This window comes from Polypterus senegalus, chromosome 2 (genome assembly GCF_016835505.1).
Source record: "Polypterus senegalus isolate Bchr_013 chromosome 2, ASM1683550v1, whole genome shotgun sequence".
NCBI lineage: Eukaryota > Metazoa > Chordata > Cladistia > Polypteriformes > Polypteridae > Polypterus > Polypterus senegalus.
The window spans coordinates 259,845,958-259,871,744 of NC_053155.1; the positions used below are offsets into that span (position 1 = coordinate 259,845,958).

Below are 25,787 nucleotides of genomic sequence, written 5' to 3' on the forward strand. Positions count from 1 at the left end.
AACATTCTAAAAGCTGATTAATCTAATTCAGGGTTGGGAGGGAACTAAAAATTAGTTCAGCAATAAAGTCTAGCAACTGATTAATTGACCCCATTCAAAGAATTAGGCAGTTTGAATGTTTCTTCCAATAAAATTTATTTATGACCAAGGACAGTTTTGGGGTCATGTGTTAGGGATGTCTAATGTCAAGCAGATTACAAAAAAAGGGACAAGTTTGGCATGAAGGCGCCCTTGAAAACACTAACTTCAGAAATGCAAAAACATACAGGTTGTATTGGAGCAGGCAAGTGAGCTCTGCTTACCCTTTCGATACTTTCTGGCAAAAAGGGGTGCAGTAGTGTATGGCTAGTGCATTCCAAAAGAAATTTATTATCAGTGTTATTATCATTAATCAGTATTATTATCTCTGCTTGTGTTTTCATTGTTGTTTGCAAATGTTCACTTTTTAAATTACTTGGGAGCTTTGCCCTCTGCTCACCAACCCCCGTGTTTGGTTTTCCGGATACATACTTTTAAGATTTTTTTTCTATGAAATGCTGCTATTTAATTAGTTTCATTTTTATTTCAGAACTTCGTTAAAAACAATATTTGGAATCTTTCAAGCCCCAACATGCTGAATCTTTTAAATGAGGTCCGTGAGACATGTGTTTAATGACTTTGTACCATAATTCAGGATAGGTTTCTCTGCTTTGAATTTCAGCACAGACAAAACGATCTACATCATCAGCAGTTAATAATTTTTTTTTGCAAAGTAACCAATAAATGCATGTGAGGTAAACCCAAGTTTTGAAATTCTCGGACTTAAACTTCAAAGCCTTACAATATTTACATACTTCTGACATATCACCTATGTCCATATATTCAATCTCTATTCGCCTTTTTATCATTTCTCCAAGTAAAAATTTCTCTTTGTTTGTACTAATGCAATGTTTACTTTCTTGGTTTTGACACTTTCGTTTTTTTTCTGCTTTCATATTCTGTATCTTGATCTGCGTGTGTTTCGTGTCTTCATTCTTTTTGTAGTCTTTTGAATTCCACTGTTTTCATTATCTCTAACCTGCTCTTTTATTTATGTATTCTGTCTTTTATTTCTGACTTTGATTTGTACTGCTTTGTTTTCAATGACACCTGGTCTGTGGTGATTATTTTCCCTTTTTTTGAGTAATAATTTCCGTTTGTTTGCACTACTGAGATCTTTACTTTCATTTTTTGACAATTTCTAATGTTCCTGCTTTCATAATCTCTAACCTGCTCTGCATGTATATAGCGTCAACGTTTTTGAACCTTTTTATGAAGTTCTACTTTGTCTTTTACTCTTTGTCTTTTAATTCTGAGCACGATTGGACGTGCTTTTTTTTCAATTCCACTTGTTCCGGGCTGATTATTACTTTCCTTATTTTCTGAATTTGCAACTAGATTATTCTTTTTCTTTTTTGCATTTTTTTCTCTCCAACGCTTCTGAGTCTCTTTTCTTCGCGCTGCTCTTTCTTCTTTGCTTAGTCATCGACGTTTCATCTATACGTATTGTCCTTATAAGCTTAATATGCGCTGAGAGCCCTGGACCTGTGCGTGTTCAAAGCTTTGACACAACTGAGTGTTTTGCTGCCCGTGGTCTTACTTGATACTGGCTGTACGTAGGGCTTGTCTAGCAAGAATCTCATGTTCTATGTCTCCACGAGATGGTCCTGGATCAATCTCTTGGCACAAAGTCTCATGTTTAAGGTTCCCATGAGAAGCTCCGTGGCCAATCTCTTTCATCTCGCGGGTCTTTTAAGTGTCTTCCGTGATCTTCAGGTGAAGATCATGTCTCACCTCCCTAGTCTCTCTCTCCCAGGATTTTTTTTTTATAATAGAGAGATAGAATTACTTATACTAGTGCTGACCTTTTGAAAAAAATAATGTACGAGACTAAATGGATTTTTGTCAACAATGAAATTCACTTTCACACATCTGGTCTCACTACAGCAGAACACAAGGCTACAGTATAAGCAAAGGTCTTGTAGCATGACAGTGTGTTGGCACAGATAAGAGAAGGTAGACAAAGCTAGAAAGCAGCCAGCACAGGAGAAATAATGTAGAGTCGTAAAAGCTGGGACTCTTCTCCACCTAAGGAGACCACAGCTTACCCATCTCTACTGGTTATATTTCTTTCAAATGTTCGATCGTCATGCACAAAAAAAACAAAAAAACAGATGAGCTTCAATTACTAGTAGACTCTACTACGGATTACATTCTTGCTTCAGTATTCTATTTTACCAAGACTTGACTGAATGATTTCATTTGCAAAGTGGGTGTAACTCTTCCTTGATATAGTCTTTTCCAATCTATCAAAATAAGCAATTTTGCAATACATATTAGGAAGCCAGAGTGTGCTTTTTACTAATAATTTATAGTGGAGATAAGCTCCTCAACAAATTTACAATTTCTTACGATTAATTGCACACTGTTTTACCTGCCAAGGGAGTTTGAATCTTTAATTCTGTCTGGGGTGTATGTTCTGCTATTACTATAATGCAGCTTTTAGCAGATTGGGTCTCAGATACCAAAAATAAATACCCAAACTATGCAATATACTTCCAATTGACTTGAATCTTTTCACACTATATTATCTGAACTGCACAAATACTAACAAAACTGTGACATGTTCTACCGGAAGTAAAAACTAGTATAAATACAGAATAATTCCAGATGCTTAACATGCTAATTTCTACTTCATCAATGCCAATTTTTGTTCATCCTTATAGATAGAACTTAAAATCAGCTAACCGGAAATAAAAGCAATGCATAAGTAGACTAGTAAGGATAGTGTTAACTATACAATATGTAATGTGTTCCAAGAAGCCTGTATTGGTTTAGAGGAATATGGGTAATTCCATGTCAAATCATCCTACTTTTGGACTGCATTGTCAAAGATTTTAACAAAACTTGGCATGGTGATTTGGTCATATGAGTAACCCATGGAACTGAAATAGCAGGTTAATATTAAGGGAAATTTAAGCTAACAAAGTTTGAATTTATGGGGGGTGGGACTATGAATTTGACTGGCTATATCTCTCTAAATTTAAGTTGCACAGAAATGGTTCCCATATTTTTTTAAAGCTCTTTTCCAACACTATATTTCGCTATGATATCCTCAATAACTGTCATAAACCAGCTAGGCCAGACAAAGTGCCTCCCCTGCAAAAAAAATAAAAATAAAAATAAATACACACAAGCAGGCAGTGGCGCCACAGAATTATCCCAACAATGACACTGGGTGATCCGGACTAAGTCACTTCACCCGCCTGTTCTCCAATGGAAAAAAAATTTAAAAAAAATGCAACCAATAGTATCTCAAACATTGTAAGTTACATTGGATAAAAGAATCAACCAAATAAATAAATAAATGTAAATATACATACAGCACTTCAATATACTGGGAATTGTCTCACACATTTACCATGTTGAGTCACTCTCAGTCTAGAGCAGGATATAACTCATGTTCAGAAACTAGTAAATCAAGGCAATACTTTTGTCAAAACAAGAGCCTTTACAGGCTGAAGTCTGAAAAAGCAATCACCAAGCGATATGCCAGAAAATCTTAATTAAAAACACAAAATAATATTGACCATTTCCACAAACTTGGGTAACCAATGATCTGTGAAGCCAGTTTGTATGTCACTGTGCGGATGATGTCACTTGGCGTGACTTGTGGGAGATGTTTCCTAGCAACATGTGAAGGCATCTTTTACCATAACCAAATCAGAATGCCACTGCAGCAATTTCAAAACAAATGATAAATCATTTCTATAATGCTGTTATAATATATAACAAAAGTGAGCAAATATCTGGAATGATCATGTTCAAAATGTAGCTCAGAAGTTCATTGAAAAAAATTACATCATAACACCGCTACCCCCAATTAAGCCCTACTGATCACACAGCATCTGTGGTCTATCACTCTTTCTTCTCGTCCTGCAGTCTTAAGACCACAAAAAAAGATACATCAGCATAACTGCTGATGGATGTATGGGTGCTGTCCTGAAGCTCTTACAACCCAACTTCAACACATCACAATCAGGACTGCTTTCAATGAAGACTTTCTGCACTCTCAGCTTGTTCTTTTGCACAGATAAGCAATAATATAACAGAATAATTAAGATTTAACCCTTCCAAATTCTGGTACACGTAAACATTTCCACATCATAACTGTGGGCATGAGACACAAAATAAGTTTTAAAAGATTCTCCTTAGACGTGATTTCACTATCACAGAAAGTATACAAACATACTCATTTACAAACACTACTGTACTATAAATTAGTATTTTACATAAATGGACAAAAAAAATGAATAAATACATCTAGATTAAGGGAACAGATTAAAAATGTCTTTATTATATATATGAACACTGGCCATTATTCAAATGTCTTTATTTAATTATAGGTATGGACACTAGCCATTATTCAATGTTATAAGCTTAAAAGCTATATTGGCCAAAATGCTAACTATTGTCTCTTATCAATGTTTTAATTAATATAGTAACGGCTAGTGTCCATATTGATATCCCTTAAACCGATAACTGATCTATTTATGGAAACAGCAAAGGCCAACTTCAGAACATTAACAGATGTAAAAAGGAGTATATATTTAGAAGTAGTACAAACATTAAGCTTACCAGATCCAGTGCAGAACCTCCACCTAAATATTCCATTATAATCCATAATTTTGTATCCTGTAAAGGAAAAAAAATCCCAGTGAGTTACAAAAACAAATGCCAACCCAAGGGAAATACAGTAAATGCATATAACAACATTCGAGCACTGTCTCATCTTCAAAGTAACACTTTCCAGGATTCCATTTAAACCAATTAATGTCAGCTTCTTAGATGACATGCCATCACTAAAAGAAACATGATAAATTTGCAAAATAATAAAGTCAAGCCACTTGACCATGTAGTACAACTGAAATCAACAACAGAACAGCTTAAGGTTAAATTCAACTGTTTTAATTTTTTAAAAGTAAATTAATATACATTTAACATTTATAAATTAGTATACACAAATACATAAGTAAATCATATGTATTCCCTTACATCTCTCATTTACTCTTACTTAATGATTTGAACATATTTGCCAGTAACAAATACAGTGGCCTTAATAATGTTTGGGACAAAGACACGTTTTTCCATGATCCCCTCCTGTGCCCTGAAATGAGGTGAACAAATATGAAAAGCTTTCTAATTTCTACACGGTGTGGCAGAACTTTATGCTAATACAGAGGAACCTCGGGTCACGACCGTAATTCGTTCTAAAACTCTGGTCGCAACCCGATTTGGTTGTGACCCAAAGTAATTTCCCCCATAGGATTGTATGTAAATACAATTAATCCATTCCGAACTGTACGAGCTGTATGTAAATCTATTTTTTTAAAGATTTATAAGCACAAAAATAGTTAATTATACCATAGAATGCAAAGTGTAATAGTAAACTAAATGTAAAAACATTGAATAACACTGAGAAAACCTTGAACAGAGAAAACTAACCTTGTAGTCTCTTTAAAAACAAGCCCGGTGCATTCTTTAACTGCCTTCTCGCTCTCGCTCTCTCTCGCTTGCTGCATAGGGAATGCATAGGAAGAGACTGAACACGTGCGGAAATCATCGGTGTGTATGAACCGGAAAGGAAACTGGCTTGTTCGTCACCTGAGTGGGTGGTCGTGATCAGATGCAAAAGTTTGGTGAACTTTTAGGTCCTAACCTGATTTGTAAGTGGTCCAAGACATTCGTGACCCAAGGTTCCACTGTACACTTAAAGTCTGCAATGTACACATTAATCATGCCTGAATTGTTTGATTTGTAATTTTAAACTGTGGAGCAAAGGGGTAAATCAAGGAAAAACGTGTCTTTGTCCCAGACAAAATAGAAGGTGTTATATATGATGTTTGCTACAACTAACAGACACTTCTAGAGAAACAAATATGCTTACAGGTTTTCAAGTTAAGATAGTAATGAACAGACAGGCCAAAATTATTCCACAGTAATAGATATTGAAGAAAATGTTGGGGTGCCCAAGTACGTATAGACAGACAGTCAGACACTTTATTAATCCCAAGGGGTAATTCACATGTTATGTATGGAGTGTATGGAGGTGATTAGTTTCACTGTGTAAGGCATTATCATCTCTGGTCCTAAATATTTCATTTCATTCCATATTGAGTGCATATACATTTATTTTAAATTAGTGAGCACAAAAAGGCGCTGTGTAAAGTGAGCTACAATATTTAAGGGACACAAATGTGCATCACTGCTTTGAAGAACATATGCATAACAGTTGTCACTAGACATATGAAGCTCAAGTAGCTGTTTGATTTCACTATGTATACGATCATTCTGTTTGTTTGTGTTTTAATTCTGTAGACATCACTTTCCTAGGACTATCACATTTATAATGTCAGTGTCAATTTATTTATATAGCATATTTAAAACAACATAGGAATGCTGTGGCCAAAGTGCTTTATAATAATAGAATAAAGGAAACAAACAAATAACATAAATAAAATAAATGAGCATAAATAAAATACATAATAAATAGAAGTAATGTTTTATAATCACAATGAGGGAACCATCAGAATTACTGAAGGTCACAGAATACAAGCGAATAAAAATAAGTCTTTAATCTCGTTTTGAACAGTTCAGTTGTAGAGGACTCTGTTATGTGATGAGGTAAAGAGTTCCACAGGCGAGGAGCAGCAGCTGCAAAAGCCCTGTCCCCCTTAGTTTTACAATTTGTAAGAGGGACAACAAGAGACAACTGACCAGAAGATCTAAGCACTCTGGATGGCTGGTGTAAAGCACACAATTCAGATAAATAGGCAGGAGCAAGTCCATGTAAAGATTTTAAAACAAGCAACAAGATTTTAAAATCAATTCAAAAACTGATAGGCAGCCAGTGTAAAGAAGCTAAAATAGGAGAAACAGAGTCATACTTTCTTGCCTCAACCAGAAAGTGAGCGGCAGCATTCTGGACCAACTGTAACCTGTGTATCAGGGATTTGTTAATCCCAGAATACCGCGAGTTGCAGTAATCGAGGTGAGAAAAAAATAAAAGCATGAGTAGCTTTCTCAAGATCCCCAGAAGATTAAAAAGGCTTGATCTTACCTAATAGACGAAGCTGGAAAAAGCAACTCTTGATTACAGAATCAATTTGTTTCTCAAAAGAGAGGCTACTGTCAAAGATAACACCTACATTGCGGACTCGAGGTATGCAAAAGACAGAGAAAGAGCCGAGAAGTCCAAGACCAATTTGGGCTTTAGCTGATGGACCTACTATAAGCAACTCAGTTTTATTTTGATTCAGATCAAGAAAATTATTAGCCATCCAGGATCTTAGTTCAGAAAGACAGTTGTGGAGTTGATTTATTGCAGAGTTGCAGACGGGAATATAAATCTGAGTATCATCAGCATAAAAATGAATGTTAAATTTCCTAAAAATAGCTCCAATAGGATGAAGGTATATAGAGAATAAGATAGGACCCAAAATGGATCCCTGAGGAACACCATAATTAAGAGGAGCAGTAGACAAAATTTAAAAGTAACTGAAAAGTGTCTACCAGTTAAATAAGACCTGAACCAGTTAAGAGTAGCCCCTTTAAGCCCAACGAGATGTTCAAGCCGCATCAGCAATATCTCGTGGTCAATAGTGTTGAAGGCAGTGGATACATCAAGGAGGACAAGGAATGCAGCACCACCTGAGTCGGTAATAATAGAGATGTCATAAAAAAACTTTCAGGAGGGCCGTTTCAACATTATAATAACGCCTAAAGCCAGATTGGTAGATCTCAAATAAATTATTGGAGTTAAGGTGATCGACCAATTGATTATAAATAATTCTTTCTAGAATTTTAGCCAGAAATGGCAGTTGGGAAATTGGACGAAAATTGGCTAATACTCCAGGATCTAATTCTGCCTTTTTTAGAAGGGGACTGACTGCAGTATGTTTAAAAAATGATGGCACAAACCCCGCACTTACAGAATTATTGATAATGGATAGTAAGGATGGGCCAAAAACATCAAAGGCTTCCACTAAGAGGCATGGTGGTACTATGCCGAGGGGGCTGGGAGCTGGCTTAAGGGTGTCAATAGTACTTTTTAATTGTGAAAGTGAGATTATATCAAATGATTCTAAGACAATGTCATGATTAACAGTAGTAAGTTTATAGCCAGTTTGAACAATACCACAGCGGATAGTATCAATTTTGTTAAAGAATGATAGAAACTGCTCACATGAATGAACAGTGCTATTTAATCCCATCACTGATTGAGGGTGAATGGCTGCACTAATTGAATTAAATAAGACCCTAGGATTCTTAGAATGACGGGATACTAAATTGGCAAAGAAATCTTGTTTAGTTTTCTTAACTGCCGCCTGGAAATCGAAAAGAGAAGTCCTAAAAACCTGCTTAGAGATAATCAGTCCATCTTTTTTCCAACGGCGTTCAGCAGTTCAACGAGCGCAGCGCAGCGATTGCGTAGTTGCATTTAGCCAGGGAGCCGGTCTTCCCTTATTACTGCGTATCTTGGGCGGGGCAATTGAGTCTAAAACTGTTTTACAGGAAGAATTCAATTTTAAGACAGACTCATCGATACCATTATTTTGGACATGCACATCAAGACTAGAGAAAACAGCTTTAAAATCAGATATAATAGAAGAATTTAAAAAGCGCGAGCAGAGTGGGGGACAGCTATTAGTCGGGACATCAACAGTAATATTCATATCCATCATTGTAGAAAAGTGATCAGTGAAAGAAACATCCCATAAATCATTATTATTAACTAAAATATCACGAGTAAGAACAAGATCAAGGGTGTGACTGAGAGAGTGAGTTGGCGTATTAATATGCTGGATAAAATCAAATTAGTCCAACCTTGATAAAAAGTCATTAACCAAAGGTTTCGATTGACAGCAAACGTGAATGTTAAAATCCATCCATCCATCCATCCTCTTCCGCTTATCCGAGGTCGGGTTGCGGGGGCAGCAGCTTGAGCAGAGAGGCCCAGACTTCCCTCTCCCCAGCCACTTCACCTAGCTCTTCCGGTAGAATCCCAAGTCGTTCCCAGGCCAGCCGACAGACATAGTCCCTCCAGCGTGTCCTGGGTCTTCCCCGGGGCCTCCTCCCAGTTGGATTTGCCCGGGACACCTCACCAGGGAGGCATCCTGATCAGATGCCCGAGCCACCTCATCTGACTCCTCTCAATGTGGAGGAGCAGCGGCTCTACTCTGAGCCCCTCCCGGATGACTGAGCTTCTCAACCTATCTTTAAGGGAAACCCCAGACACCCTGCAGAGGAAACTCATTTCAGCCACTTCTATTCGCGATCTCGTTCTTTTGGTCACTACCCATAGCTCATAACCATAGGTGAGGGTAGGAACGTAGATCGACTGGTAAATTGAGAGCTTTGCCTTATGGCTCAGCTCCTTTTTCACCACGACAGACCGATGCAGAGCCCGCATCACTGCGGACGCCGCACCGATCCCCTGTCGACCTCACGCTCCATTCTTCCCTCACTCATGAACAAGACCCCAAGATACTTGAACTCCTCCACTTTGGGCAGGATCTCTCTCCCAACCCTGAGAGGGCACTCCACCCATTTCCAGCTGAGGACCATGGTCTCGGATTTGGAGGTGCTGATTCCCATCCCAACCACTTCACACTCAGCTGCAAACCGATTCAGAGAGAGCTGAAGATCACGGCCTGGAAGCAAACAAGACAACATCATCTGCAAAAAGCAGAGACCCAATTCTGAGTCCACCAAACCGGACACCCTGAACACCCTGGCTGCACCTAGAAATTATGGACTTTTATGTTAAAATCACCAAGAATAAATACTTTGTCATGGGAGAGGGTGATATCAGCCAGGAGAATTCAGAAATGAAGGTATCATTAATTACAGGAGATCTATAAACCACAGCAAACAACAAAGAAGGAGAGCTGCACACTTCGAAAAGTTGCAGTTCAAAGCTATTAAACGGACACTTTGTAAGGCTCCAACACAAGAACGTACCTTTAAAAACAGTGGCAATGCCACCCCACGACAGGTCAGACGAAGAGAGTTTAAAAATGAATATTTCTTTTTGAATCCAAAATATACTGTATAATTTTGTTAACAATATTAATAAATAAAATTAATTTGAATTTCCCCCACTCAACTCTGTGTTACTACAAAGGCCACTATTTGATATGAATTTGAGAACTAGCTTGGACAAGGAGGTACATAATTACATCTTCTGGCCACACAATGTCACTGCAGTAAGTATTTATAGTTACTGTATTGTTTCTTGCACTGGTTGTTTAAACCAGCTAACCAGTCATTAAAGTAATGACAAATAATCACCAGCTGTGGTGCTCTTAAACACAAATCACTAATAATGATAATATTCAAGTTTAAGGTCAAGTTTATCATATGTTTATAGTTCATAGCGTAGACAATACAATCACATTTTTGCTCTCATGTGTCATCAGAACAATTCTTTTTTTTTTCAATTTAACAGATTTTACAAATAAAACATGAGTGAATAAATGGAGGGTTGTTTGTGCTACATTCGAGTAAAACAGTTATCCTAATTATACCACTCGAAGCATGTTGATATGAACATTTTCACTGGCTAGATGGAATTTCTCATGATTCCCAAAGCACAAAAATGCTGGTGAAGTACAAACCAGCCATGAGCTAATTATGACTAAAATATAAAAATGAGTTAAATTCAGAAAAATGAAATCTGCATGGACACAAACTCCAAAACAACATTAATCTGTGCTGACTGCAATTTCTGATGAAAATAAAAGTGAATTGACACTAAACCAAAAGCATAAACAAGCACATAGTAACAATATCATTTGCTATATACACACATATATTAATAATAAAAGAGAAAAGTGAATAAATAGGAAGAGACATTGCAAATCACTTTGTATATTATGCTGTTTGCTCCATGTCACAGAATTTTTCTTTCATACTGCATATAAAGTAACATATGCTCTACTGACATAAACTCTTAATGCTCCCACACTTGAAATAAATTCTACTTACTTCACTTTTAGTTCTCTACAACTGCAATTTACATGCAGTATGCCGCAACTTGGACACATTTATTCAAGCTAGAATGAAATACAAAGTTGTAGGTGGTGTTTGAAAGTCTATCTAGTTGAGATTAGGGGGAAAAATAACCAGTGATAGATTACATTAGAAAAGCCTAATTAGGCTACATATTTATCTAAGTAGTGAAAAATGATTTAGGATGTAATCTTCTAGTACATATACACATTTATAAATTGTATCCATTGTAGGCTAATTATCAGTAATCAGTAAATATCAGTAAAATATTTTTATTAATGTACTTTAACAATATTTTATTGTCTCCTTTACATATGTTTCTGCTGAAAAATCTAGCATTACTCTTTTTATTTGATGGGGTTCTATGTTGGCCCATACAGATAATGAAGCAATTGCACAGCGACATCCTGAAAAGCACTGAAATCAGAATATACATAGATACAGTCTCAAACAACAGATATGGTCTGTATGTTGTAAAACAATGATAAATTAGTGACATGTTCAATAGTCAAACACGTACTTAATTCTTCTGCCAAATGACAACTAAGGCTATCAATAAAAAGTGATTGCTTTAATTAGATAGCACTTATGATATTCAAAGAAAGCCGAAATTAATTTTTTAAACTGTGACAATTATTGATGGTTTCAAATTATAGTATAAACCTTTTGATATTAACATGATGTTTTCAGTTGCACAATTCAAACTAGCAAATAGGAACAAATAAACCATAAATTATACATTTAAATTCCAAAATTTGAAAGCGAATGAAACTCTTCTTTTACAGCTGCATATATTGCATAAAGTTAGTCTATGGATGATTCCCTGTTTTAAAAACATTATCAGTTCATGTTATAAAGAAACATTTTGCAAGTGGCAATCTTTAGTTAATCCATAATCAATATTTCCACTAAAGAAAAAAATTGGTCAAAATTAGCTAAATTGTTGCTTAAGTATACTGTATTTGAAATTATGATGACATATTGTAATATGTAGTGGTAGTATCAAAACACTGCTAAGACTAGTGCTCTATTGAACTATGTAATTGAACAGCACAAACATTTTTTTGACTTGTTTTATACAAAAGTATTACGTTATATAAACTGGAAAAAATATAAGGAGATTTAGTTTATGCTGTTATATTTCAAATAAATTTATAAACACAAAGATATATTAACTTGCCTCACAGCTAAAAGTATATGCTAAAATATATAGCTTAGATTCTGCATTAAAAACCTATCAAGGAGTTGGTCTCATCCGTTACGGGAAATGGACGTATGAAGCGGAGCTCCGTTGCAGCGGCATTATTTTTTCTCTTATTTCTTATTATCCCAAGGTATTTACCTAACCTAGGAAGTTTCTACTACAGTATATAAACATGAGTAACAAGAAAGGGAGTCAGAAAGAAATGGAAAAGAAACCTAAAACTACACCCAAGTCTAGACATGTGTCAGGACCAAGTGCAAGTGCAACGTACTGCATTTCAGAGACTGACCTGGAACAGGCAGGCAAAAGCACAGACTTCCCAGGACCTCGTTCCACTGCACCATTTCCAGTCGAGAGCGAAAATGGATGGGAGCGAAGGTGCAAGTGATGCAGGTCACGATAGCTTGCCGATTCCAGAAGATCACATGAAACTAGAGATGGCCTTGCAGTCCACGCATTCATCTACTCCAAGCGAGCCGGAAGCATCGGCTGTAACAGAGGTTGCCACTTCACCTGCGGAGCACGAAAGCCGAAACGATTTGTCCAAACTGAAGGAAATGATCTCAACATTGGCCACGGCTACAGCTATAATTGAGCTCAAGAAAGACATTCACAAAGACATTCAGAAAAATATGAAGAAAGAAAATGGCTTGCTCAATACAGCCGAGAAGACAAACGAGAAGCTGCAGCTGGAGCTGCAAGAGATGCAGCAGGAATATAAAGACTTGGAAAAACATATATATAATCGTTTTGATGCAGTCTTTAAAGATATGTTGAGAAAAATTGAGGAACACATTCAGGAAAATGCATCTAAACTGAGAGAACTTGCCGATCAGCTGGAAGACGTTAAGCAGACATTCACGGCTCAATTTGAAACAGCGGAACAACTAGCATCTAACGCCGAACAGCCGCGAATTCCGAAAATTCGGAGACAGACTAGCGGCTCTGGAAGATGGATGCAGAAGGAATAATATTAGAATCGAAGGTCTACCTTAGAACTGTGAAAGTCCAAACCCAGTGAATTGGAGAGGACTTTAAATTAGATACCAAGATAGCGGCGGCTTATTGCATACCTCTAAAACTAGGTCTTTAATTGTCTGCTTCGAGAGATTACAATTTAAGCTTAATGTAATGGCACTTCTCAGACACAAACAAGAGATTATATTCGAAAATAACCATATTTGTATTTTCCCTGATTTCTCACCCTCAACAGCTGCTAAATGTGCAGCTTTTTACAACATTAAGCAGCGGTTAATTAGTTAGTTTCACTTTTATTTCAGAATTTCTGTAAAATCAATATTTGGAATCTTTCAAGTCCCAACATGCTGAATCATTTAAATGAGGTCAGTGAGACATGTGTTTAAAGACTTTGTACCATAATTCAGGATAGGTTTCTATGTTTTGAATTTCAGCACAGACAAATCGACATACATTATCGGCAGTTCATTTTTTTTGAAAGTAACCAATAAATGCATGTGACATAAACCCCATTTTTTAAATTCTCTGACTTAAACTTCAAAGCCTTACAATATTTACATACTTCTGACATATCACCTATGTCCATATATTCGATCTCTATTCACCATTTCGTTATATCTCAGAGTAATAATTTATATTTGTTTGCACTAGTGCAATGTTTGCTTTATTTGTTTTGACACTTTAGTTTTTTAACCTCTTTATGACGTTTTACTTTGTTTCCTACTCTTAGTCTTCTATTTCTGACCTTGCTTTGCCCTTCTTTTTTTCAATGACACCTGGTCCATGGCGATTATTTTCCCTTTTATCGAGTGATAATTTCTGTTTGTTTGTGCTACTGCGAGCTTTACATACTTTTTTTTTTTTGACACTTTCTAATTTTCCTGCTTTCATATTCTTTAACTTTCTCTAATTTGTATCGCGCCTTTTTTTTTAGCCTTTCGAATTCCACTGTTTTCATAATCTCTAACCTGCTCTGCATGTGTCTAGCGCTTTTTGAACGTCCTTATGAAGATCTACTTTGTCTTTTAATTCTAAGCCCGATTGGACCTTCCTTCTTTTCAGTTCCACTTGTTCTGGACCGATAACCTTATTTTCTGAATTTGCACCTAGATTATTCTTTTTCGCATTTTTTTCCTATTCTACGCTTGAGTCTCTTTTCTCTGCGCTGCTCTTGCTTCTTTGTTTAGTCATCGACATTTCATCTCTAACATGTTGTCCTTTTACACTTTATATGTTCCGAGAGCCCTGGATCTGTGTGTGTTCAAAGCCTTTACATAACTCAGTTTTTTGCTGCCCATGGACTTATTTGATACTGGCTGTGCGTAGGGTGTGTCTTGCAAGAATCTCATGTTCCATGTCCCCACGAGATTGTCCTGGGTCAATCTCTTGGCACAAAGTCTTATGTTTAAGGTTCCCGTGAGACTCTCCGTGGCCAATCTCTTTCATCTTGCGGGTCTTTTAAGTGTCTTCCGTGATCTTCACGTGAAGATCACATCCCGTCTCCCTAGTTTTTCTCTCCCAGGATATTTTTTTTTTTTTTTATAATGGAGAGATTATTTCTTGCCTGCGATTAAATCTTGCAAGTACGATGCCCCTCTCATCTTGGAGCTGAAATCATTATGCCCCACATACTCATCTCACAGATGGCATCTTAACCCACTTCAATTAGGAGATGACAACTGCACAGAATTTATATCCAAACAAATCAGTTTCTTCCTAGAGACAAATACATCCTCAGAGGTCTCTGAAGGAATACTCTGCGAAACTCTAAAGGCCTTCTTAAGAGGACAGATTATTTCATATCTTGCACACAGAAATATATTAGAAACCAAGAGGGTATCAGAGCTAACCAGCGAAATTACTAGAATAGATCAAGAATATGCAAGGTGTCCAAATGAAGCTCTTCATAGGAAAAGACAGGCTCTGCATTCAGAGCTCAACCTCTTAACAACCAAAGAAATTGAACAACTCATTTTTTAAATCAAGACAACATTACTATGAACACAGAGTGAAAGCTAATAAGCTCTTAGCTCAACAAATTCACAAGCAAGAAGTTCAAAATACAATCCCAGCAATCACCAACATGAATGGAGATAAAATCATCGACCATAAAAATATAACGCACACATTTAGAGACTACTATAAATCCTTATATTCTACTAAGTTCAAAGAACACAAAACACAATCTAATGCATTTCTGGATAAATTACAGATACCACAAATAAATACTTGAATTGCAGAGGAACTGGATAAACCTCTGGTGCTATCAGAATTACTAGATGCTATAAAGACACTTCAATGCGGGAAAGCAGCAGGCCCTGATGGCTACCCTGCAGAATTTTATAAGACATTCTCCACTCAGCTACCTCCCCTCCTATTAGCAACATTTACAGAAGCTAGATAATCAAACTCTTCCTCAAACTTTTCGCCAAGTATTAATCACCGCCATTCCTAAACAAAATAAGGACTTATTACAATGTGCATCATACAGACCAATTTCACTTCTGAATAATGACGTTAATCAGAGGAGGGCTGGAACAGAAAATTTCTCTATATGCAGATGATATGGTACTGTATACATCAGACCCACAAAATTCTGTGCCTGCAGTCTTAACAGCACTTACTTACTTACAGAATTTCAAAAGATCTCTGGTCTCAGAATTAATCTGAATAAAAGTGTACTCTTTACAGAGAATTCTCAAGCATATAATATTAGATTAGACACCCTACTTTTTATCATTGCATAACAGTTTAAATACCTAGGGGTAAACATCACAAGTAAACATAAAGCTCTTCATCAACAAAATTTTTCCGTCTTATTTTACAGTCTCTCCCTTTCAAAGATCCAAGAGGACACTGGGAAAAAGATCTCTTAATCAATATATCAGAAAAGGAGTGGAAAATAGCAATGCAGAGAATTCACTCAAGCTCCATATGCGCAAAGCATACAATTATTCAACTCAAAATTATATATTGAATACATCTGTCTCGCCTAAAACTCTCCAAAATGTTTCCAGGGCAGGATCCAACCTGTGAACGTTGCAATCAAGTCCCAGCCTCACTGGGTCACATGTTTTGGTCCTGCACCAAATTAACATCATTCATTTCCTCTCAGACAGCCTTGGTGTCGCAATCCTTCCTAAGCCATTAACAGCTGTGTTTGAGGTTCTTCCAGATGGGCTTAAAGTGAAGGACAAACAAACTGTGATTGCATTCACTACACTTTTGGCACGCAGAATTATATTGCTAAACTGGAAGAATCCTAACTCTCCACCTTTAAGTCAATGGGAAACCGATGTTTTATACTATCTGAAATTGGAAAAAATCAAATACTCAGAGGATCTGTAAAGATTTTTTTCAAAACATGGCAGGATCTAATCAATAATATTTTAGAATAAGTTCTTAAAGCACTAAGGAAGCAATTAGTTTCACATTACTTTTCCTTCTCCATTCATCTCTACTGCTTATCAAATTCATCAATTTAGGTATGTTTATAAAACTTAAGTTTTACCCCATTGGCCAGGGGTCAACTTGTTCACAATCCTACTTTTTGTAAAAAGTGATTGATTTGTATGGAATGATTACAATAAAATTAATAAAAAAAATGAGGTTAATAACAAAATTCCTACATGAAACAACTTATCCTACCATGTTTTCTTTTACGGATTACTGAGCATTCTTTTCCCTACAAGTTGGACGTATCCGATTTTGTAATTGATCATCAAAATTCATGTAGTGAGATTAATATGACTACTGACAACACTGCATCTAAATGACCATCCACAAAACTAAACAGCACTTTAGAAGTTTGTGGCTTTATGAATTTCCTTGGCTTTAGGCGTGGTAAAATTAAATAAGTAATGTATTATGAATTTTGCTGTAAGGCCGGTCAGGCAGTTGAAGGGTAAACAAGGGGAGATATAATCATTTTGGAATTACAAACCTGGGCTGTGCATCGCTCCTGTGGATAAAAAACTATTGAGAATCAGCTGAAAAAACTGAAAATAAAATTTAATGCAGCCTATATGATTGCATGTTATCGTTTAAAAATTTTGCCTCCCAAATTTTGCTAATGCAAAAAAAAAAAAAAAATAAAATGAATATACAGTGCATCCGGAAAGTATTCACAGCGCATCACTTTTTCCACATTTTGTTATGTTACAGCCTTATTCCAAAATGGATTAAATTAATTTTTTCCTCAGAATTCTACACACAACACTCCATAATGACAACGGGAAAAAAAGTTCACTTGAGGTTTTTGCAAATTTATTAAAAATTTCTTTAAAAAACTGAGAAATCACATGTACATAAGTATTTACAGCCTTTGCTCAATACTTTGTCGATGCACCTTTGGTAGCAATTACAGCCTCAAGTCTTTTTGACTATGATGCCACAAGCTTGGCACACCTATGCTTGGCCAGTTTCGCCCATTCCTCTTTGCAGCACCTCTCAAGCTCCATCAGGTTGGATGAGAAGCATCAGTGCACAGCCATTTTAAGATCTCTCCAGAGATGTTCAATCGGATTCAAGTCTGGGCTCTGGCTCGGCCACTCAAGGACATTCACAGAGTTGTCTTGAAGCCACTCCTTTGATATCTTGGCTGTGTGCTTAGGGTCGTTGTCCTGCTGAAAGATGAACCGTCGCCCCAGTCTGAGGTCAAGAGTGCTCTGGAGCAGGTTTTTATCCAGGATGTCTCTGTACATTGCTGCAGTCATCTTTACCTTTATCCTGACTAGTCTCCTAGTTCCTGCCGCTGAAAAACAGCCCCACAGCACGATGCTACCACCACCATGCTTCACTGTTTGGATGATATTAGCCTGGTGATGAGCGGTGCCTGGTTTCCTCCAAACATGACGCCTGGCAATAACACAAAAGAGTTCAATCTTTGCCTCATCAGACCAGAGAATTTTGTTTCTCATGGTCTGAGAGTACTTCAGGTGCCTTTTGGTAAACTCCAGGCGGGCTGCCATGTGCCTTTTACTAAGGGCTCATTTATACTTCACGCTCAGAACGCGTACGCGTCCGCATCATGGCTGCCACGCGTTCCCAGCGTTCATTTCACGCGTCCTCTGAGCATGTCCTCAGAAATTAACGCGACGTGTGCACGAGTTGCAGTACCAGCAAAAAGTCGGGGGGCGCAGTGTGCTAAAAGTCGGAACGTGACGTCAGAGTCTCTGTTTACTATCTACATGTGACAGCAAGCCTCTATGGAGATCCTTCGGGGAGCTTTGCCGTTTGATGAATGGTTCAAAGTGTTGAAGCAAAATGCCGACATACAGATGCAATCGTGGTGCTTTTATATTCAAGCGTCGCATATTCCCGATCGTAATGACACGATACATTTTAAAAGTTTCACATACCATCTTTTGTGCCGTCTATTTTTTATTTTTTTACTTTACCTGCTGTCAGGTCCAAGAAGCTCGTAGCAATTAAAAACTGGGATGACGTTTACGATAGTCTGCTTTAATAATAAAGTAAACTACGAGGTTAAAGTGAACATTTCGAGATTAAAGCAGAAATTTCCACTTTAATCACAAAATACACGTTTTCACCGTGTCTTTTATTTTTTTCTCAGTGGCTCAAATACAGTGCTATACATTATGTTGCCGATGTGAAGTTGCAAAAAAAAAAAAAAGACGGCACTGAGACTTTTAAAATGTATCCATCCCGTAGGATCGGCATAGAGGCTTTCTGTCACATGTAGATAGTTCCTGAATGTAATGACACGATACATTTTAAAAGTCTCACATACCATCTTATGTGTCGTCTTTTTTCATTTTTTTATTTTTGCAACTTAACAACAGCAACATAATGTATAGCGTACAGGCTGAAAAAAATAGTGGAAGCAATTGTCACCAAACTAGATAAAAAGACTTTGAATTATTATAGGTGATGAACAACAAGGAAGTTCAGGAGGGGAAAAAATCATTCAAAGCTCTTATGTCATAGTTCTTGGCTTGATAACATCACTGCCTATGAAGAAGATGAGATTGGCACTCTAGTAAAATGGTACAAAACCATCTTGATGAAGAAAAGGTGTGATATACGGGTTGTCCAGACTAATTAGAAAGTGCTCAGATTCCTCATTAAAGGCCAGTTTGCAGACAAGTCATAAAATACGTTATGGGGTTATCTTGGAAAAAAGGGCCTTCCTGCACAATAAGGTTTGGCATTGGGCTGAGATGATTCTTGAGCTACCTATATCAGAAGCACAGTTTGAATGAGGCCTTTATGCACAAAACTGAATAAAATCAAAACTATACAATTCAGTTAATATCTCAAAGTTGGAGGATTTAATCGAGATCTCCTCAGAAGATAGGCACAGAACAGAGGACACAGCCAGTCTTTTTTATGTTAACACAAAATATTTTGTTTCTTTAATTTAGCAACTAAAAAAGTAACGATTCATTTTAGGATTCAGTTGCTCCCAAGTATTTTTTTAGACTGGAGCCTTGAGTTATGAGTGTTCACATTACTGAAGTTAGTAAAGATGATGATAAACACACAAAAAGTATAGGTAACAAACCTTGCAATTTGGAATGCAGACAGAATATACTGTAACTAAGAAGATTATAAAAAGTGTCTAAGCAAGCAATGCAATTGGTGAGAACATTTCAAATTCAATGGTGAAAAATAGTCATAGAAATAAAAGTAAACAAAATCTTTCTGAAAAAAGATTGATACTCGTCACTCATAAATCATGATAGAAAAGAACTGCCAATTTATACATATGATTTGAATTCTATGCCTATTAAAAAAAAAAAAAAAAGACTGTCATGTGCCAACCTCTGCATAGTCCTGTGTTACACACATTTAAGAGAAAACTTTTCATTATAGTTGAGAGAGAATTTGGGGTTTAATAACCTTGACATCATTTTGGGTTTCTGAGTGCACAGGATAAGCTTCAAAACAGTCTGATGACAAAACTGAAAGCAATCCGCAAGCTTTGAAAAACACTGTTGTCTTACACTACTGTAATGTTAAAATCACAATTGTAAGTAAGTCAGTCCCTTCAAAGCTACTATGAATCAAGTTTTACCTGCTAACTCAAAGGCTACCCAAAGACAAACACCACCATAAGGCAGTTTTTCAGTTCCTCTCTCCCTTATTGTCCACATGGGCAAAAGAAATTAAAGGGGCATTTTCACATCTTTGCAAAGATTTGCAAAGAACCAGTCATACAGAAAAGTTAATTAAAATATATTTTTTTCATTTAGTTTGTTTAGCTTTACGGTTTACTCCCACATCTTAAAAATATAAAACTTGGGTACCATTATGACTCTAGAGTGGCCCAAAGGCTGTATATGTGTTGCCATGAACTAGCATCCTATTCACATCCAATTCAAGGCTTATGCCCAGAGCTCCTGTAATAGACTCTGGCTCACAGAAACACATAATTAGAACAAGCAGGTTTAGTAAGACAGTGGAATGGAATGTAGCATCTCTTTACACTGTAGTGATTATTAATGATGGACAGTGTTTAAATTTGTAAATCTGTTTGCCACCAGGACATTTTTCACAGTTTCTTTCTTTAGCTGCCACAGCAGGAAGACCTTCTGAAAATAATTTGCCAAGAAAAGTATCTACAAGATGTAACATTTAGTTGTGATTTTCTATTTCACTATGCAATGATCAGAGCCAGAACTTTAAAGCTACTGACAGGTAAAGTGAATAACAAAAGATGATCTTGTTACATGGCTTTTCTAAAGTGGTGGGATATATTAGGCAGCAAGTGAACAGAGTTCTTGAAAGGGATGTGGTGGAAGCAGAAAGGATCCAAGTAACTTTAACCAGGGAAAACGTGATGGCTAGACACTGGAGCCAGAGCATCTCTGAAACAGCAGGTGTGTTTCTGGTATGGAATGGTTAGGTCCTACCAAATGTGGTTCAAGGAACCAGCAAAAGGTTCATGTATGGGCCTATCAGTATACAGTTCACCTCTAACCTATAATGGTTCTGATAGGTAGGTATGCGGTTATGATGCTACAGAAACATTACCCAAGCAGAATGAACTACAAATTTGGAGGCTTCTATTCTGAAGGTGCTCTATGTGTTTTTTACACCTTTTTATCTAAATTATTCAGGAGTGTCAATTTTACTGAGATCTAAATATAACAGTTTATATTCCCAACACAGGCTAGAACATATGAAGAAACTACTACCAGTACTTTTACTTTACAAACAATAAACACAGTTACCTCTCTGCTCATCACAATTGTATATGCTGCCTCACATCTCACTTGAAACTGTCATTTTTATCAGCTTTTGTTTTCTTGGACATGGCAGTGGGTTAGGAAAGTCACCAGCAACCACAGGATTGAAAATGGTAATGACTGACAAAAATGTCAGCAACAGGAAGACACTAGCATTTTTGCTGACCATGGCGAAGCTGTAAGTAGCACCTTTCCCAAAACCCAGCCAATTTTATGACACTTTTATGAAGCTAATATGTCACGTAAAGTACAATTATTGCTATATTACCCTTTGTTATAGTACACTAATTTTGTAGTTTAAACAGATTATGAATTGATTTATATACTACTATGCATTTTATGCGGAGTAGGTTACTATTTGTTTCAATGAATTTCACATTTGTTAGTAAATGATGCCAAATAAAACTGACAGTTATCTACAGATTTTAGCACTTTACAGTCCCCTCCACAATTACTGGAACCCCTGGTAAACATGAGCAAAAAACAGTATATATATTATTGAAATAAAGAAAAAAAAATCACCTCTTGGTGAATTACCTTATCATGCAATATTAAAAATGAGAAATTCCAACTGTTGAGATAAATTTATACCGTGAAAAAAATTATCCCTCATTAAGAAATACAGCAATTATTAACAAAATCACATATTCCATGATTATTAGCACACACAGAAATTCTTATGAACAAGTCTAACTGAAGCATTTTTTTTCCATTTATATCTGACTTAAATTATTCCATGTGTAGAAACTGACACAGTAATTCATGACTTGGTTACGTGGTTATGAATACGAGGTGGCACAGAGGCCACATTTCCGTATTCATTTATCAACATTGGAAAGATAAAAGAACACACAATTAAAATGAGGGAAATGTGTGTTGACCTACATAAGGCAAGAAACGGCTATGAGAAAATTACTACTTGCCTGAAAACGCCCATATTTATTAGGGAAATAATTAAAAAGTTCAGATCTACTGGAACTGTTATCAGCTTGCCTGGAAAAGGACTCACATTTCCTTTGCTCCCCACGCAAAGTGAGCAGGTGTGACGGTCAGGTTCATTCCCCATCCCTGAAAGCTTGAACCTGGAACTGTCAATAGTCACAGACCAAGAATAAGCTGGGCAAATAAGGACACACACAGTCAGCAAGAGGTAGGTGTAAAAATGCTTAACTGAAACAAAATCAAAGTCATGGTTTCAAATCCCCAAAATGACAAAATGTGCAGTGCAACCATCCTCAAAAATAAATAATCCATAAAATCAACATAATCAGTGGAAGTTAAAACGCAATAAACAATTAAAAAAGACTTTAAAATGAGCTATAGTGCTTCCCTCTAAAAATTGACATCTCCTCTGCTTACCCCATATGGGATCATGCAGCCAGAAGACTTCACTTAGATAAGCACAGCCAACATTTAATCATCGACTTGTGTCCCTGCTGTCAGCATAGGCTCCCAGCTAGGAGCCGCACTGAGTTTCACTCTTTCGACTCCTGCTGCCTCTCCTTGGTTTTATGTGGGAGATTTCTTCCAGCTCCTGCTACTTCAAGCTATTCACCTGGAGTGAGCCTCTTCGGCCCTCTAGAACGATGACCACAAGCTTCATCATGGGGCTCACTTTGCCAGCTGCCTGCCTACTCTCTAATGCGCTGGCTCCAATCTCTCTCTCAATTTCTGCTTTTGCCAGTTTCACTTTATTTTAACCACTGTACTGTATTTTCTCTCCATTCAATGAAAAGTTTGCTACAATTCTTTGCACCAAATGACTGCAGGTTTGGTTCTAGCATCCTGCCATTATGAATTTGACTAAGCCAGTAAGACAATGAATGGAAAAATGTTATTTACAATTTAATTGTTACTTTAGGACCATAGAAAATGCTCAGTGTTTTAATCAGTATTTGAATTTTAGTATTACTATCTATGCAGACATCTACGAATAATATAGTACCATAAAAAACGCAAAACAAATGCAATATCTGACAATTTTCTGTCAAAGAAATTTGAATCAGCCATAAAAATTGTAATCAATTCAACACTAGATACAAGAACTTTCACATTCCCTACTTCTACAAAGTTCACTAAAATAGTGCAGTGCCACTGTAACCTTAATTTAATTATGCTTTCTAGCCATGAACTTCAAGCGTTGAGAACTTCTGCCATCAACAATAGTAAAATTTATTTTAGTCAAGAGCACTGTCAACTGGATTTATGCTTTCCCAACCAAACTGCTGGCTATCAATATTGTAATTTTTTAATTTCTCATAATTTATTTTTAATCCACATTTGGGATCATTAAATACAAATTACAGTACACAGTTCTCTGAATTATTTTATTACTAAATACTTAATAAAATGTGTGTGTTTAGTGAAATGTAAATATGCTTCTTATACAATATGTTCACATTTAAAATATTTGATGTTTATATTTATATGTTTGAATCTGAATAAGAGTATTTATATATGAACGGAATTACCATAAATGTTTTTTTTCTTTTCTCCTTTTGTTAGATGTATTGTGAAATTATGTATAATACAGAATAAAAATTCAGACTCAGAAAGACAAGAATATAGGTAAAATAATAGGAATTACTGGGTTATTAGACAAAAATCACTCCAATATATAGAAAGTATCTGTGAAATGTACAGTATGTAGGGCCCTATGGAATCTGTTTTATTTTTTCACAAATTGTTGTTTTTTGTTTGTTTTTTTTTTCAGTTTTCACTGTTTTATTTTTCCTTGATTCAGATTTTTGGGTTTTATAGTTTTTTTTTTTCTGTATGTAGCAACAGCTACAACAAAACAAATAATGAAATGGCACTTTACATTCCTTTTCATGAAACAGCACACTAGCACAACTGAACCTTAATTTGCAGTTCCATTCATCAGGTAGGAGCCCAGATGTTCCACGATGCTGTATGCGGAGACTGTAGTAGGATAGTGAGTGCCCTCCAGAATTATAAGAGCTGTTACTAGTTTGATGCATCCTTCTGAGATGAAGGTTAACTTTACTTTTTGAGTCTAGGATATTTCTTACAGCCTGAAATATGTTCTCGGCCAGAAACAACTTTTTGTATAGGTGAATATGTTCAGCAAGGTACCCTACTAATTCGAACCAGCTGTTCCCACCTGTTGTTTCCTGCCTCAGGGGTTCCTGGCAGACTTCTTGAAGAAGGCAGACTTTACCCACATCACTAGTAATGCAGCTTCACTAAAGTATTTATAGTGCTGCCAGGTCTTTCGCACCAAACTGATGACATGACACAAGCAGGTTGAATGTACACTGTTAGGCATAACCCCTTTAAAACTTCCTGGTATGCTTTCAGACAGTATGATGCATTGTCTGTAACCACTGTTAAAATGTCATTAAGATTCAGCTGGTTGTTGTGAAGATCGTCCTGTGAAAAGATGGAAAAGTTGCAGCTCTCCATAAAGGTAACATCTGCCAAAAAGTACTAGTCTTCAGTACCAGTAATTGTAATTATGTAAATTATTTATAATGATTCTTAAACCTTAAATGTTTACAGATTGAATATGTGCATAATTTCATCTATAGCTTCATCTACTGCATATCTTAAAATAATTAATTACACAGCAAAACAAACTAATTTGCAAGACACTAAATCTGTGAATTTAACAGAAAAAAGAGAGACCCACTTTTAAAGGCTCATTGCATCTGAGGAGAAGCCTGCTCTTCTGCCCAGGTCTCTAGGTGTGGAGTTTAAAAAGTCACCACAAGGCAAAACATGTATTTAATCCCAAAACATTGTTGTTCATTTTTAAAAGGGAACCCGTTAACAACCAGTGCCATTCACTAATAACATTTTTTTATGGGAAAGACTGTTAACATCGGTGAAATATAAATTAATGTACAATTAGAACTGACTACATAAAATAATTACCATAAATCCAACTATGTGGTCTCGACTATCTGTGGTTTCATCAGCTACAACATATATTTTACTGCCACAAATCTTTTGAAGAACGGTGTCCATGTGTTGTTCAAAGACACGGGGCGAATGAGTTTGACGAAGACTGCTCTCATTTTCTGGCAGCACACCTCCTTGATTAAAATTCTTAATAAAGAAAGGATGCATCTTCATCATTTTTTGAGTGGTATGTCTGACTCGCATGACCACAAACTCTACAAACTGGCATCTTCGATTCAGTTGTTTCCTCTATTGTTACCTGAAGGGGAACACTTTTTGATCTTAATTTCTCCTTGGTCTTGAGATGGGTTTTAGATTTGACGTGGTCACTGCAAGTATCTTTTTGTGTCCAGTCTATGGTATGCTGGGAAAACTTG

The 25,787-nt window shown here is 36.5% G+C and overlaps 1 protein-coding gene across 1 annotated transcript in view; it reads right to left on the reverse strand.

The window, feature by feature from the left end:
* Nucleotides 1–25,787, reverse strand: part of LOC120523807 (serine/threonine-protein kinase 24) — a 161,806-nt gene that overhangs the window by 68,944 nt on the left and 67,075 nt on the right. Inside the window, exon 3 of the mRNA XM_039745428.1 lies at nt 4,657–4,713. Coding sequence (XP_039601362.1) covers nt 4,657–4,713 — 57 coding nt within the window. The remainder of the gene's footprint in view (nt 1–4,656; nt 4,714–25,787) is intronic.